At 38.5% G+C, this 14,616-nt stretch overlaps 1 protein-coding gene across 1 annotated transcript; it reads left to right on the plus strand.

The window, feature by feature from the left end:
• The first annotated feature begins 10,996 nt into the window (after positions 1 to 10,996).
• On the plus strand, positions 10,997 to 13,890 carry LOC140678963 (patr class I histocompatibility antigen, A-108 alpha chain-like). The gene is made up of 3 exons (XM_072913570.1): positions 10,997 to 11,402; positions 12,659 to 12,967; positions 13,841 to 13,890. The coding sequence occupies exons 1-3, from the start codon at positions 11,144 to 11,146 to the stop codon at positions 13,888 to 13,890; spliced, it is 618 nt and encodes a 205-aa protein (XP_072769671.1). The 5' UTR covers positions 10,997 to 11,143.
• The last annotated feature ends 726 nt before the right edge of the window (positions 13,891 to 14,616 follow it).

The following is a 14,616-nucleotide window of genomic DNA, read 5'->3' on the forward strand; positions in this document are numbered from 1 at the left end:
AAAAATGTTTTGAAATTTTTTTATTTAAAATTTTTTTTATTTTATTTTTTTATTTTTATTTTTTTAAACTTTTTTTTAAAGTTTTTTTTAAACTTTTTTTTAATTTTAAAAAAAAAATAAAAAAAATTTAAAACAATTTTAAAATTGTTTAATTTTTTTAAACAATTTTAATAATTAACTTTTTTTTCTAGGGTTAGGGTTAGGGATAGGGTTAAGGTTAGGGTTAGGGTTAAGATTAGGGTTAGGGTTAGGGTAAAATGTTTTAAAAAAAGTTTTAAAAAAAAGTAAAAAAAAAAAGTTTAAAATATTTAAAAAATTAAAAAATATTTAAAAAATAAAAAAATTAAAAAAATAAAAAATAAAAATTAATTAAAAAAATTTTTTTTAATTTTTTTTCAAAAAATTAAAAAAAATTAAAAAAAATTAAAAAAAATTAAAAAAAATTAAAAAAAATTAAAAAAAATTAAAAATTTTTTTTTAATTTTTTTAAAATGTTACAAAAATTTAAAAAAATTAAACAAAAACTTAAAAATTAAAAAAAAAAAAAAAAAAAAAATGTTTTAAGTTAAAACATGATTTTCAAGGTAAAAAATGATTTTCAAGGTATACATTTTTTTTTTTTTGTCATAAAAAAATACAATCATGTGTGCTTACGGACTGTATCCCTTGCAGACTGTATTGATATATAATGTAGGAACCACAATATTAATAACAGAAAGAAACAACCCTTTTGTGTGAATGAGTGTGAATGGGGGAGGGAGGTTTTTTGTGTTGGTGCACTAATTGTAAGTGTATCTTGTGTTTTTTATGTTGATTTAGAAATAAAAGCATATATATGTAACTTCTGTGTACCCGTCCCGCCAAGAACCCACACACTGGCTGGATTGGGTGATGTGGTTCTTTACTGGTAGCTGCAATGAGTGATCAGAACGCACGTACACACAATATGTGGTTAACACCTCTGCTGATTTCGATGTCATTAGCAGAGTACAGGAAGTCTGCTCAAGTACATAACATTTTCATATTTTTACAATTACATGAAATGCAATTACAGATGTGACTTAATACAATGGTTTTTAACAGTATACTTTTTTCGCGTGTGATCGTATAGTGGTTTTAACTTGCTTTTATCTTTACTGGTATTACAATTAATTCAATAAAACATATTTTTAACTTGGTTTTTAACCAACATCATCCTTTTTTAAATATTTATGAAATAGAAAATAAAAAAATACAAAATACAATACATGACACAAATAACTAAATGGACTTTTAGCACCCTCTGGTGGTGACTAGCGAATATGACAGACCACGTTGTTCGCATGTTAAAATGGCGAACAATACAAATTTAAATATGAACGTCTTGACACGTAAAACGCACATAGTGCAACAATTATTACCTGCAATGAGTGATCAGAACGCATACACACAATATGTGGTTAACACCTCTGCTGATTTCGATGTCTACAGGGGGAAAATAATATCGACTTCAGTGCAAAATAGTAATACATCTGACGTGAGCAACAACCAATTCAAAACGAAAATTCCACAACGTAGCATTTCAACTGCTATTAAATAACTGTGTATCTTACAATAAATCTCACGTTAGCTTTAGTGTAATATATAATATTTTGCAGAGCAATATCAGAATGTGGATTACCATCAGCAGAGTACAGGAAGTCTACTAATAGCTTCCGGTTTTCAGCAACAAAATAATTGCTTGTAGCTGTCATTAGATGAGGATCAGAATCATTTCAATGTACACAAACAAATAGTGTATTGGTAAGAACAACTCTAAAATATTGGAAATAATTGTATATGTATGTTTTTACTGTAAATCCTCCTTAAGGTGGTCACATATCCCCATGCTGTAACTGTGAAATCAATATTTATTATTGCTTCCCTAATTTAAAGAATTTAGCCGAATTGTAATAATATAGATACCAATACACTGAACAAGTAAGAATAAAATGTGTTTATATGTGCATGAACGTGTGAATAAAAGTTAGGACAGAATAAAAAGAAGGCAGAGATTATTTCATTGATTAATATACTAAGTCATTAATGTCTGACAGAGAATGCTTTTACAATGTCTATAACTTTATTTTTGTATGAAAAATATGTTTTCATTGTTTTTGAAGGGCTGAATAAAGTCTTGGCAACATCAGAATCGCAATTTTTTTTAGATGACATTTTTCTCTGAGGTTATATTTATCTTCATTTTTGTGAAGAATTGTTGTATCTTTTTGCTTAGTTTTCTTTGTACATCATTTTGACTGTTTGAAAAAGCACCAAATCATTGAATTAAATATTTTATATTCAAATAGAGTGTTTGAATGTTCTCTATATCCAATATTATGTAAAAAAAAAAAAAAAAAAAAAGGGCCAATGTGGGAACCTGGAAAAAACAAAACAGATTTGAATCTGAAAAAGATGCGAAACTTGGAAAAATTTAATGAAACTGTAAAAAATACAAAATAAATCTGATTAAAAACGATTTTAAAGGGTAAAACTAATTAAAACAGTAAATAGAAATCAACGTTTTAAAAACACAGAGGACAACAGAGGACCACACAACTCACGTAGTGTTAAAAGCCAGAGAATAAAAGTGGGTCTTAAGACGAGACTTAAAACAGTCCACTGTGGGAGCAGTTTGAACATGGAGGGGCAGAGTGTTCCAGAGCTTAGGGCCGACCACAGAGAAGGCCCTGTCTCCCCTTGTTTTAAGTCTGGTCTTGGGCACCACGAGCTGGAGCTGGCTCTCGGACCTCAGAGCGCGCGCAGGAGTGTAAATGTGGATGAGGTCCGAGATATACTGAGGTGCCAGTCCATGTAAAGCAGGGGTGTCCAAACTTTTTCCACTGAGGGCCGCACACTGAAAAATCAAAGCAAGCGGGGGCCATTTATTTTAAAAACCAATACAATATATGTATAAAAAATATACACTTAGGCCCCCACTCGGGCTTGATCCCGGGGACCCCAAAGGGTTTTGGTCAAAAAAATATTAAAAATGTGTCATTATTCAGTATTATTATTTGTATTATTATTCAAGTTTTAAATCTCTAGATCAACATTAAGTCTATCTGTCAATATAAAGTTTTAAAGATTTAAGTTGTATGCTCTTTTTGTCAAAGAAAACCATGTTTTTTTATGGAAAAAACACAAAATATGCAATATTTTCACCCAATAAAATTTTTAAGTGGAATATTTGAGATTATATAATAATTGGAGCCTTAAAAGGGTCAATAACACCATTGATTTTAATTAATTATTATTTTTTGAGCAATGACACTTAAAAACAAATCACACTAAAATGATTGGGGATCCAAAAGGGTCCTACTCATTAAAGTGTTACAAAATAAATTTAATTTTTTTTTTACTGTTTACATTTAACACAATAGTCTCGAGATCAACTTCAGATCTATCCGTCAATTATACGTTTTATTGTTGTTTATGTTTTTTGTTTGTATGTTTTAGGCCCTTCTTTAAAAAAAAACAGCTCAGTTCTTTATATGGCAAACACAAAATATGCAACATTTGCCCCCAAAAATATCTCAAAGTGGAATATTTAATGTGATGTAATTGGAGCCTTGAATAGGTCAATAATTCATAATGACATTGATTTTGATTCACTATTATTTTTTAAAGAAAGAAACAGCCTGCATGGCAGCTTTGTGTTATTAGAGTAAACATTGCAACATGTTCTTGTTACATTTCACCTGTTTGCTCTTTTATACCACTTTTTATGTTTTTCATTTTTTTCAACCGTATTTTTAAAATGTGCCGTGGGGCCGTTAAAAAATGACCTGCGGGCCGCAAATGGCCCCCGGGCCGCATTTTGGACACCCCTGATGTAAAGCTTTAAAAACAAACAGCAATGATTTAAAATCAATTCTAAGATGAACAGGGAGCCAGTGCAAACTCTGAAGAATTGGGGTTATATGCTGGCGTTTCCTGGCCCCTGTTAAAAGTCAAGTTAAAAGAGCCTGGACACAAGTAAAGCAGCAGGACCTGACCAAATTGTGGTAAAGTTGTAAGAGTTAGTGAGAAGTGCTTTCTGATGACTTCACAGCCCTGAAACACTATCCCCTATTTGTTCCCACTACCGCACCTTAAGTTGGAGTCCTTCATCTCGTTATATGCAAATATAATGACAATAAAGTCCATTCTATTCTATTCTTTTCTTTGATTCAATGAATAAGTCGGTGAGCAGTAGAAAAACAGCCGATGAGGAAGTTTGGCGGAAAACTTGTCACACCTGTTGTGCTTGTCGGGTCAGGTGATTTCCCAGAAAAGCCACGCAGGCATTTACCTGACGTGGCCACAAGGGGCGCTTGTAGAAGACTTCTTGTCAGTTGACTGCTGCCACTTTTCAGCAATAGCGCCACCAGGGGGTGCACTGCAAAAACTGAAATCTAAGTAAGATGAAATATCTCAAATAAGGGTGATATTTGCTTATTTTCTGTCTGATAAGATCATTCTTCGCACTAAGCAGATTTTATGTGTTTTACTTGTTTTAAGTGTTTTGGTCCTAAATGATCTCAGTAAGATATTACAGCTTGTTGCTGAGATTTGATGACCTATATTGAGTAAAACATGCTTGAAACTAGAATATCAAGTGTTGCAAAGCTGTGTCATCAACACTCACAAGTATAAAACTACTTTTTTAAAGTAATCATTTCTTATTTCAAGCATGAAATAAAAAAAATCATGACTTTGACACAATTGTGTCTCATAATTAAAACAGATGACAGCCAAATGGACTTTGCTGTTTTATTTTCAATGAAACAATAGAAAAGACGTACTCATAAAGTAGTACAGTTGGCACAGTACAGTAAACTGACAGTTAATATTTAAACATTTAACATTTTTAACAATTTTGAACAGAAATAGTTCATGCACATTTAGACAAATTCTTCAAAATGACAATTAAAAACATTTTGGCCGGGGGCCGGGCTGTATATATGTGCACTAATTGACTGAAAGAGCACGCACTTGGCGCGATGATGTCATGTTATGGATGGAAAATTGCATTTTTAGACAATATGATTTGCCTGAGCGGCTAGGAGACCCCGAGAGTAACAAGCGCTTGCCTTGTTTTCTTTCCATTAAGAACAATAAACTAGTTTTTAGTATAAGTTTGCTGGTTTCAAGAAATGTAATGCTGAGCACATATCATTATGTCAAGATAATGGCACTAGCATTTACTTCATTTAAGAATATTTTTCAACATATTGAGCAAAAAGGTCTCTTTTTTTTTCTACCAAGAAAAGTGCACTTGTTATTAGTGAGAATATACTTATTTTAAGGTATTTTTGGCTTCCAGCAGGAGCTTAGTCTTCAGGTGGCACACCCAAGTTGCACAGGTGTGACAAAGTACAATCCTCTTCTCCAGGATGGAGTTGGACTCACAGGGCCTGATTTGTTAAAGGTTTGCGTGTACTAAAACAGGTGCAAACCTGATGGCACACGCAGAGCTGATCTACTAAACCTGTGCAAAGTGGATGGCGTCTCTTAAGTGAGCAGAATATGCAAAATAATATGCAGAATATATGCTGATCATTAAAACAGCCACGATACTGGGAGAAAATGCCAATATAATGATTTACCACGCCCAATATGATTTATCAACACTCATCGCTGTGGTGCCAGCACTATTTAGCTTTTATTTAGTAAGTGTGCACACTGACACTTCCACACACGGCTGCAGGATCAGTGCTTGTGCTCCACACACACACATTTGACACATATCCTCTTTTCAGCAACATCATTTTATAGCTGCTCAACGACTTAAGGGGCTAATTTAAAAAAAATTGATTGATACATTTTTGTGGACTTTATTATTTTTTAATGTTCTTTTTTTCAATATACAAACCCCAAAAGCAGTGAAGTTGTCTCATTGTGTAAATGGTAAATAAAAAGAGAATACAACAAATCCTTTTCAGCTTATATTCAATTGAATAGACTGCAAAGACAAGATACTAAACGTGAAAACTGAGAAAGTTCAGGAATGTTTAAACACTTATTTGGAACATCCCACAGGCGAACAGGCTAATTGGGAACAGGTGCTATGATTGGGTATAAAAGCAGCTTCCATTAAAAGCTCAGTCGTTCACAAACAAGGACGGGGCGAGGGTCACCACTTTGTCAACAAATGCCTGAGCAAAATGTTTAAGAACAACATTTCTCAACCAGCTATTGCAAGAAATTTAGGGATTTCACGAGCTACGCTCCGTAATATCATCAAAGGGTTCAGAGAATCTGGGGAAATCACTGCACAAAAGTGGCAAGGCTGAAAACCAACATTGAATCCCTGTGACCTTCGATCCCTCAGGTGGAACTGCATCAAAAAGCCACATCAGTGTGTAAAGGATATCACCACATGGGCTCAGGAACACTTCAGAAAACCACTGTCAGTAACTACAGTTGGTCGCTACATCTGTAAGTGCAAGTTAAAACTCTATAATGCAAAGCAAAAGCCATCTATCAACAACACCCAGAAACGCCGCCGGCTTCGCTGGGCCCGGGCTCATCTAAGATGGACTGATGCAAAGTGGAAAAGTGTTCTGTGGTCTGACGAGTCCACATTTCAAATTGTTTTTGAAAACTGTGGACGTTGTGTCGTCCGGAACAAAGAAGAAAAGACCCATTCGGATTGTTCTAGGTGCAAAGTTCAAAAGCCAGCATGTGTGATGGTATGGGGGTGTATTAGTGCCCAAGGCATGGGTAACTTACACATCTGTGAAGGCGCCATTAATGCTGAAAGGTACATACAGGTTTTGGAGCAACACATGTTGTCATCCAAGCAACGTTACCATGGACGTTACCATTGTCTTGCTTATTTCAGCAAGACAATGCCAAGCCACGTGTTACAACAGTGTGGCTTCATAGTAAAAGAGTGCGGGTACTAGACTGGCCTGCCTGTAGTCCAGACCTGTCTCCCATTGAAAATCTATTTGAAAGTCTATTCAATTGAATATAAGTTGAACAGGATTTGCAAATTATTGTATTCTGTTTTTATTTAGGAATTACACAATGTGACAACTTCACTGGTTTGGGGTTTTGGATATTAATTATGAAATGTTGTTCCTAGATTACATACATGCTAATAAAAAAAACTCTGCAATGATGTATTTTACAAACAAAAAGTTACACACTTTATCCCATGCTTGTGCAACAGCACACATCTCATTGTGAAAAATGTGAATGTTTGAAGGGGAACAAAATGTGATCTCTGAAAGGGTTACATGTCTCAAATTCTACACAGTAGGACACCCACCCAGACATACCACATACAGAATCACAATCAGAATGACTTTAATAATCCCCGAGGGGAAATACAGATTTTCAGCACAATCCCATTGAAGAGCAGACAAACATTACAGGGAGACAGAACAGGATCAAACATTACAGGGAGACAGAACAGGATCAAACATTACAGGGAGACAGAACAGGATCACTGACGGGTCTGCCAACTTCCGGCGCCTCTTAAAAAAAAGGTGAGAAACAGGTAAACGCTGGGGAGTGAGAAAAAAAAAATCAGTGTAAACCTGGGCCCCTGGAGAGGGGGTCCAGACTGAGGCCAATGGGGAAAAAACTCATAGCCATAGCACCCATAAGCATGTGTGTAAGAGGGAAACATCAAAGACCACAAAGGACATTAAAGACATTAAAAGAGCAGAGCTGATGCAACCAGCCACTTCTACACACAGCCTCAAAAGTAAAACAACAACAACAAAAAACAAACATATACACTCTGTGGTGTTCTACACATCGTCTGCTGGGGTGGACGGAGCATGTCCAGAGACAGGAGCAGACCCAACAAAGCAACCAAGAGAGCCGACTCCACCCTCGGTCGCCCACTAACTCTCGGCCAGTGTCCTCGTCTGCATGGATGAGCGAGGATACGTCCAAGGAGACCGAGGTGTCCGATACCTGCTCATTCAGCCAAGACACTGTGAAGTTTGTCCTTCCCGGCGCTCAGCACCAGCTCCGCAGCCATGTCTCTTCATCCACATCTCCTCCAGTCTCTCCAAACGGACTCTGGTGTGGCAGAGACCCAGCAGCTGGTCTCCATGGCCAAAAGGCTCCCGGGAGGCAGATCCAGGAGTTCACAAAAAAGCACCGCAGAAGTCATGAAAGTGCCACCCCTTGTCACACAGCCCCAAAAGGCAAAAACAAGCCCACATGAAAAGAAGAGGGAAACATCCGGAACACAAAAGGCTGACACAAGAGCACAGAGCTCCTGCCACCAGCAGCCACTACAGCGGCGCCATCTTGTACAGCTCATGAAAACAAGATATTTTTTATTTGAATTGTATTATAATAAAAATGACTGCTGTTAATTGATTATTATAATTCAACATTTGACTTGTTTTGTGTGGTTTGTAACATTACAAACTGAGAATAGTGAGAGAGTTAAAGTAGTGAAACAATGAGTCTACTTGTTCATACAATAATGTGTGTAAAATGAGCTTTGACAGGACGCAGGCTGGACTCTGGAGCCTACGTTAGCTGTCACCTGGCTGTGCTACACTCTGGACAAGTCACTAGTTCATTACAAAAAACAGTCGGCAGTTGATTGTAGAGCAAGGATGTGACTGTGCATGTGTGTTACACACATATCACTGTCGGACAAACATGTGCGCCCATTAGAGGCTGCATTGAATTGTATTGTGACACATTCAACTTCTACTCAGTAAGAAACATTGTTCTTAATAATTACTGAATCATGACCTTAGTTACCTTATCATGATGTGTTTCATGTGCTCTTGTAAAATGTGTCACTGAATAATAATACAGCATTTACATAATAATACTCTGACTTGTTAAGTGTTCATCATGAAAGAAAATGAAACAAATTGGGTGCATGACGCCAGGCACTGTCAAGAAGAGTAAAAAAGACAAAGATTGAAGGTGGCAATGAATGGGGTAGAGGGGCCCACAAAGATACTCTTTCAGAGGGACCACAATTCCCAGCAAGGGCCTTGACAAGCAATATTAAATAGATGATAAATAACTATGATATCAATAAATGTAACAATGTTATATAGCAAAGTAAAAGTTGTGTTTCTTATCTAAGTAAATGTAACTGGTTACTACTCACCTATGTGGATAAGTGTGTTCACTTTTGACAGCTATGACAAAATAAAAGTCAAAACATAATAAAAATGATTTATTTGTCACAAGAAACCATCTTTATCTATCGTGACGGTCGCTGCGTTTAAAAACAAGCATGCAGTCAATGTTTGGCTTCACCGTGTCTAATTTCACTTTCACTTTCTTTGATATTGTGCCAGCAGAAGCGTCTGCCTCACACTTTTCCCCCACGTTCAGCACTTTGGCCACAGCCAGTCAATGGGATTAAAAGTGACAAACATCTTTTTGTTTCCATGCTGACATCATGAACTTGTTTTTATTCTTTCTTCTGGTCGTGCAAATGCACAGCGTGACGCCTGGTAAGTCCTTTTTATAACTTTATAAATGATTATTCATCAATTCTCTTTGTGCCTTCACTTATTTCACTTTTGAAAGTTTCTATTACTTATTAATTATATTCATTCTTATATTATTCAAGCTCTTTATTACTTCATCCTGGTTATTTTTAAACATATTTTATTGTTTTCCTTTTTTCTTTATCACTCAAAAAAATATTCAAAGTGTTCCAAGAAAGTTCTAGAAGCAGAGAAATCCTTTATTTGTTTTCGCTTCAGTTTTTTCTTGTTGAAAGACTTATTTTTCCAAGGCTTGTAAGAAGGAACACTGACTTCCTGAAATCTTCAACCACGGAAGTGTCAGAAAGTAATCAAGTGTAGTAACATCATCCCGCCACAAGGTGTCAGTAAGAGTCGACATCAAATGGGCAGAACAGCTTGTGTTCATATTCAGCCTCCATTGGAGAAAAGATATGTTTATTTTCAAAATGTTCAAAGTGTCAACAGATGTCCAATAATAAAATATATTATTCATGTGTTGTACTTGTCATAGAACACCATGTGAGTCTTGACTGTGATATCTAGCAGTGTTTGATGTTGACTTTAAGACCCCACTGAAGACTGAATGAGCTCAAATATTCACAGTGCAAGATTGTTGAACATGAAACTAAATAATAAAAAGTCATCTTGTTGTTGTGTTCTTCTTTCAGTGATTCACACGCTGCAGTATTTCCAAACTGCGTCCTCTCAAGTTCCAAACTTCCCAGAGTTTGTGAGTGTTGGTTATGTTGATGGAGTTGAGATTAGTTACTATGACAGCAACATCAGGAAAGCAGAATCCAAACAGGACTGGATGAACAAAATCACAGCAGAGGATCCAAAATACTGGCAGAGAGAAACAGAGATCAATGTTGGTAATGAGTTAATTGACAAACACAACCTTGAAGTTCTTAAGAAGCGTTTCAACCAAACTGGAGGTTTGTTTATGTTGAACTTTCTACTACTTCAATATATTTGATGTACTCTTGTTATACTGTAGTAAAACACACATTACTGCACTGATATACCTTGTCTCTGTCCATCCCATAATAACCTACACAAATACTGTGTGTGTGCGTGTGTGTGTGTGTTCGTGTGTGTGTTTGTGTGTGTGTGGGTGTGTATGTGTGTGTGTGTTTGTGTGTGTGTTTGTGTGTGTGTGTGTGTTTTTGTGTGTGTGTGTTTGTGTGTTTGTTTGTGTATGTGTTTGTGTGTGTGTTGTGTTTGTGTTTGTGTATGTGTTTGTGTGTGCGTGTGTTTGTGTGTGTGTGTTTGTGTGTGAGTGTGTTTGTGTGTGTGTGTGTGTGTTTGTGTGTGTGTGTGTTTGTGTGTGTGCGTGTGTTTGTGTGTGTGTGTTTGTGTGTGAGTGTGTTTGTGTGTGTGTGTGTGTGTTTGTGTGTGTGTGTGTTTGTGTGTGTGTGTGTGTGTGTTTGTGTGTGAGTGTAATTGTGTGTGTGTGTGTGTTTGTGTGTTTGTATGTGTGTGTGTGTTTGTGTATGTGTGTGTGTGTGTTTGTGTGTGTGTGAGTGTGTTTGTGTGTGTGTTCGTGTGTGTGTGTGTGTGTGTGTGTGTGTGTGTGTGTGTGTGTGTGTGTGTGTGTGTGTGTGTGTGTGTGTGTGTGACTGCTTTACAACACTTTGTGTGTCTCAGGTGTTCACATTAACCAGAGGATGTATGGATGTGAATGGAATGATGAGACTGATGAGGTTAAAGGTTGGCGTCAGGAAGGTCATGATGGAGAAGATTTCATATCGTTGGACATGAAGACATGGACATGGACTGCAGCAAAACCACAAGCTTTCCCCGACAAACTCAAGTGGGACCAGAACATATTTCTACTAGACCACCTGAAGTATTATTTCACTGAGCATTGTCCTTCTTACTTGAAGAAGTATGTGAAGAATGGGAAGAAGGTCCTAATGAGAACAGGTAGAAGCACACCTTGTACTTTCACCTTTTAACATGTTAGCACTCCCCCTATAGGAACATTACTGACATTACACTCTGTCTCTTTATACTCTTTTCTCTTTCTCTCACCTTCTCTCCATCTTTACCTCCATCCACACCTTCTCTCCATCTATACCTTCATCCACACCTTCTCTCCATCTTTACCTTCATCCACACCTTCTCTCCATCTTTACCTCTATCCACACCTTGTCTCCATCTTTACCTCTATCCACACCTTCTCTCCATCTTTACCTCCATCCACACCTTCTCTCCATCTTTACCTCCATCCACACCTTGTCTCCATCTTTACCTTCATCCACACCTTCTCTCCATCTTTACCTCCATCCACACCTTCTCCCTATCTTTACCTCCATCCACACCTTCTCTTCATCTTTACGTGCATCTACACCTTCTCTCCATCTTTACCTCCATCCACACATTCTCTCCATCTTTACCTCCATCCACACCTTCTCTCCATCTTTACCTCCATCCACACCTTCTCTCCATCTTTACCTCCATCCACATCTTCTCTCCATCTTTACCTCCATCCACACCTTCTCTCCATCTTTACCTCCATCCACACCTTCTTTCCCTCTTTACCTCCATCCACACCTTCTCTCCATCTTTACCTCCATCCACACCTTCTCTCCATCTTTACCTCCATCCACACCGTCTCTCCATCTTTACCTCCATCCACACCTTCTCTCCATCTTTACCTCCATCCACACCTTTTCCCCATCTTTACCTCCATCCACACCTTCTCCCCATCTTTACCTCCATCCACACCTTCTCTCCACCTTTACTTCCATCCACACCTTCTCGCCATCTTTACCTCCATCCACACCTTCTCTCCATCTTTACCTCCATCCACACCTTCTCTCCATCTTTACCTCCATCCACGCCTTCTCTCCATCTTTACCTCCATCCACACCTCTCCATATTTACCTCCATCCACACCTTCTCTCCATCTTTACCTCCATCCACCCCTCTTCTCCATCTTTACCTCCATCCACACCTTCTCTCCATCTTTACCTCCATCCAGACCTTCCCTCCATCTTTACCTCCATCCACACCTTCTCTCCATTTTACTTCCATCCACCCCTCTTCTCCATCTTTACCTCCATTCACACCTTCTCTCCATCTTTACCTCCATCCACACCTTCTCTCCATCTTTACCTCCATCCACACCTTCTCCCCACATTGTCTTCTGTTCACACGTGACATCACTTCCTGTGCAGAGCTTCCAGAGGTGTTCCTCCTCCAGAAGACGCCATCCTCTCCAGTCACCTGCATGGCGACAGGTTTCTACCCCGACTTAGCAGACCTGTTTTGGAGGAAAGACGGCGAGCAGATCTTCGAGGACGTGGAGCACGGAGAGCTGCTCCCCAACCACGACGGAACCTTCCAGATGTCGGTGGAGCTGAAAGTGGAGGTGACGGCCGAGGTGGAGGGCAAGTACGAATGTGTGTTCCAGCTGTCTGGCGTCAAGGAGGACCTGGTCACCAAGCTGGAGAGAAGAAGCATCCTGAGCAACGCAAGCCATGAAGGTGAGAAAGACACATTTAGTTGGAGATGTTTCCCATCACAAGTCCACCTGTCACCATTATTGATCCATGTCACCATGACAACGCTTGACGTCTGCATGCAAAGTAGTCATGAAGGTTTCCTCTTCATGCTTTGTCACTCCACTTGTGCTTTTTTGCTCTCCACAGACAACTGGAGCGTCGCCCTCGCTGCCACGGCGGCGGTCGTCGCTGTGGCGGCCGTCCTGGCGGCCATCATCATCGTCATGGTCAGGCGTCACAGAAACAGACAAGGTGAGGGACACCAATGTCCTCCGTCTTCTTCTTCTTCTTCTTCTTCTTCTCGGTCCAGGCCGTGAGTTGATGCTTTCATCCGGGCTGCATGTTTTAGTTGCCTTCCAGCCAAACACTCAAAGATCCACAGAGACAGAGCGCACACTCTCACATAGAAACACGTGAGGAAAAAGTCCATTTCACCTTGTTTCACTTTCATTTCAGCCCAGTACGATCCAGCTCGTAAGTAAAACATCTTTTCTTTGAGCCGCAAGAAACAAAGCCGTGGTGAAGCGTCACTCACATGGAGGTCTGATGTGGACCTTTGTTACAAGTTTAGCCTGAAAATCCCAACTTGAGCTGACTCCTTCACAATAAAAGACCCTCCTGTGAGCACACGCAATACAAAGTGTGGCATATCTCACGTTTGTCATGAGTCCTCATGATGAGGATCAGCCAAATGAGACCTCAAGTGTGCTGACTCATCAAGAAGGTATCCTAGTCAGGAAGTAGAAGAGCAGCACTCTGCTTCTTCATGTTTCCAAGTCACACCTCAAAGATCTGATGTGAGTGACGAGGCACCTTCTGGATGTTCTTCCTTCACCGTTTGCGTTTGTCCCGCAGCTGGCCACGGCGGCGTGGAGCTCTCCGAGATGGTGGCGGCTGAAGGCTGAGTAAGTCTGCACCTCCAAATGTTCTTGTGTGAAGATGATGTTCAACTTGCTTCTGTTGGGAATGTGCTGAGTCATCTTCTTCCTCCAGGATGCTTTGTGCACTGGAACACAGAGAGATGTCTCCATCGCTGAGGGACGTCATGGAGATGTGCTTTGTTCTTCACCCCACTGCTCCTCACGCTATTCCATCTATTCTTCTTTGGCCGTTAAAATACTTTCAACATCAAACGTTGGTGGCTAGAAAATCATTCGGGGCTCACGTTTCATGGCCTTGACATCATGACGAGGATTTCTTCTTTCTTTGAATGGCCGCTGCTTATGATCAATATCACATTGTGTCACATCTCTGTCAATAAATCCGTTTGTTCTCCACTCGCCTCGCACTGCTTTCTTGGCGACCAGGAAGGCTCTCGCTCATAACAATGGTAGAAATAGGTCAATTTTTTTTTTCTTGTATTTTTTCATTCAACACTTAAATCCCTAGATCAGTTTCAGGTTTATCTGTCCATATCATATTCTTTTTTTAATATTTTATGCCCTTTTTGTCAAAACTCTGTTTTGTTAAAAAATCACTAAATAATAATTTTTACTAAACATAATTGCAATCTTAAATTGGTCAATAATTCATAACATCATTGATTTTAATTCATTCAATTTTGAGCAATGACAATTAAAAAATGCCTTAAAAATGTATTTATTTTTTTACTTTCAACACTTAAGTCTCTC

Source organism: Nerophis lumbriciformis, linkage group LG07 (genome assembly GCF_033978685.3).
Source record: "Nerophis lumbriciformis linkage group LG07, RoL_Nlum_v2.1, whole genome shotgun sequence".
Taxonomy (NCBI): domain Eukaryota; kingdom Metazoa; phylum Chordata; class Actinopteri; order Syngnathiformes; family Syngnathidae; genus Nerophis; species Nerophis lumbriciformis.

Bases quoted from the DNA above. Each gene is read 5' to 3' on its own strand.
- LOC140678963 (XM_072913570.1), top strand. From the start codon at position 11,144: ATGTATGGATGTGAATGGAATGATGAGACTGATGAGGTTAAAGGTTGG. The intron at 11,403-12,658 runs GTAGAAGCACAC...CTTCCTGTGCAG, and splicing joins GAAGGTCCTAATGAGAACAG to AGCTTCCAGAGGTGTTCCTC. The intron at 12,968-13,840 runs GTGAGAAAGACA...TTTGTCCCGCAG, and splicing joins GAGCAACGCAAGCCATGAAG to CTGGCCACGGCGGCGTGGAG.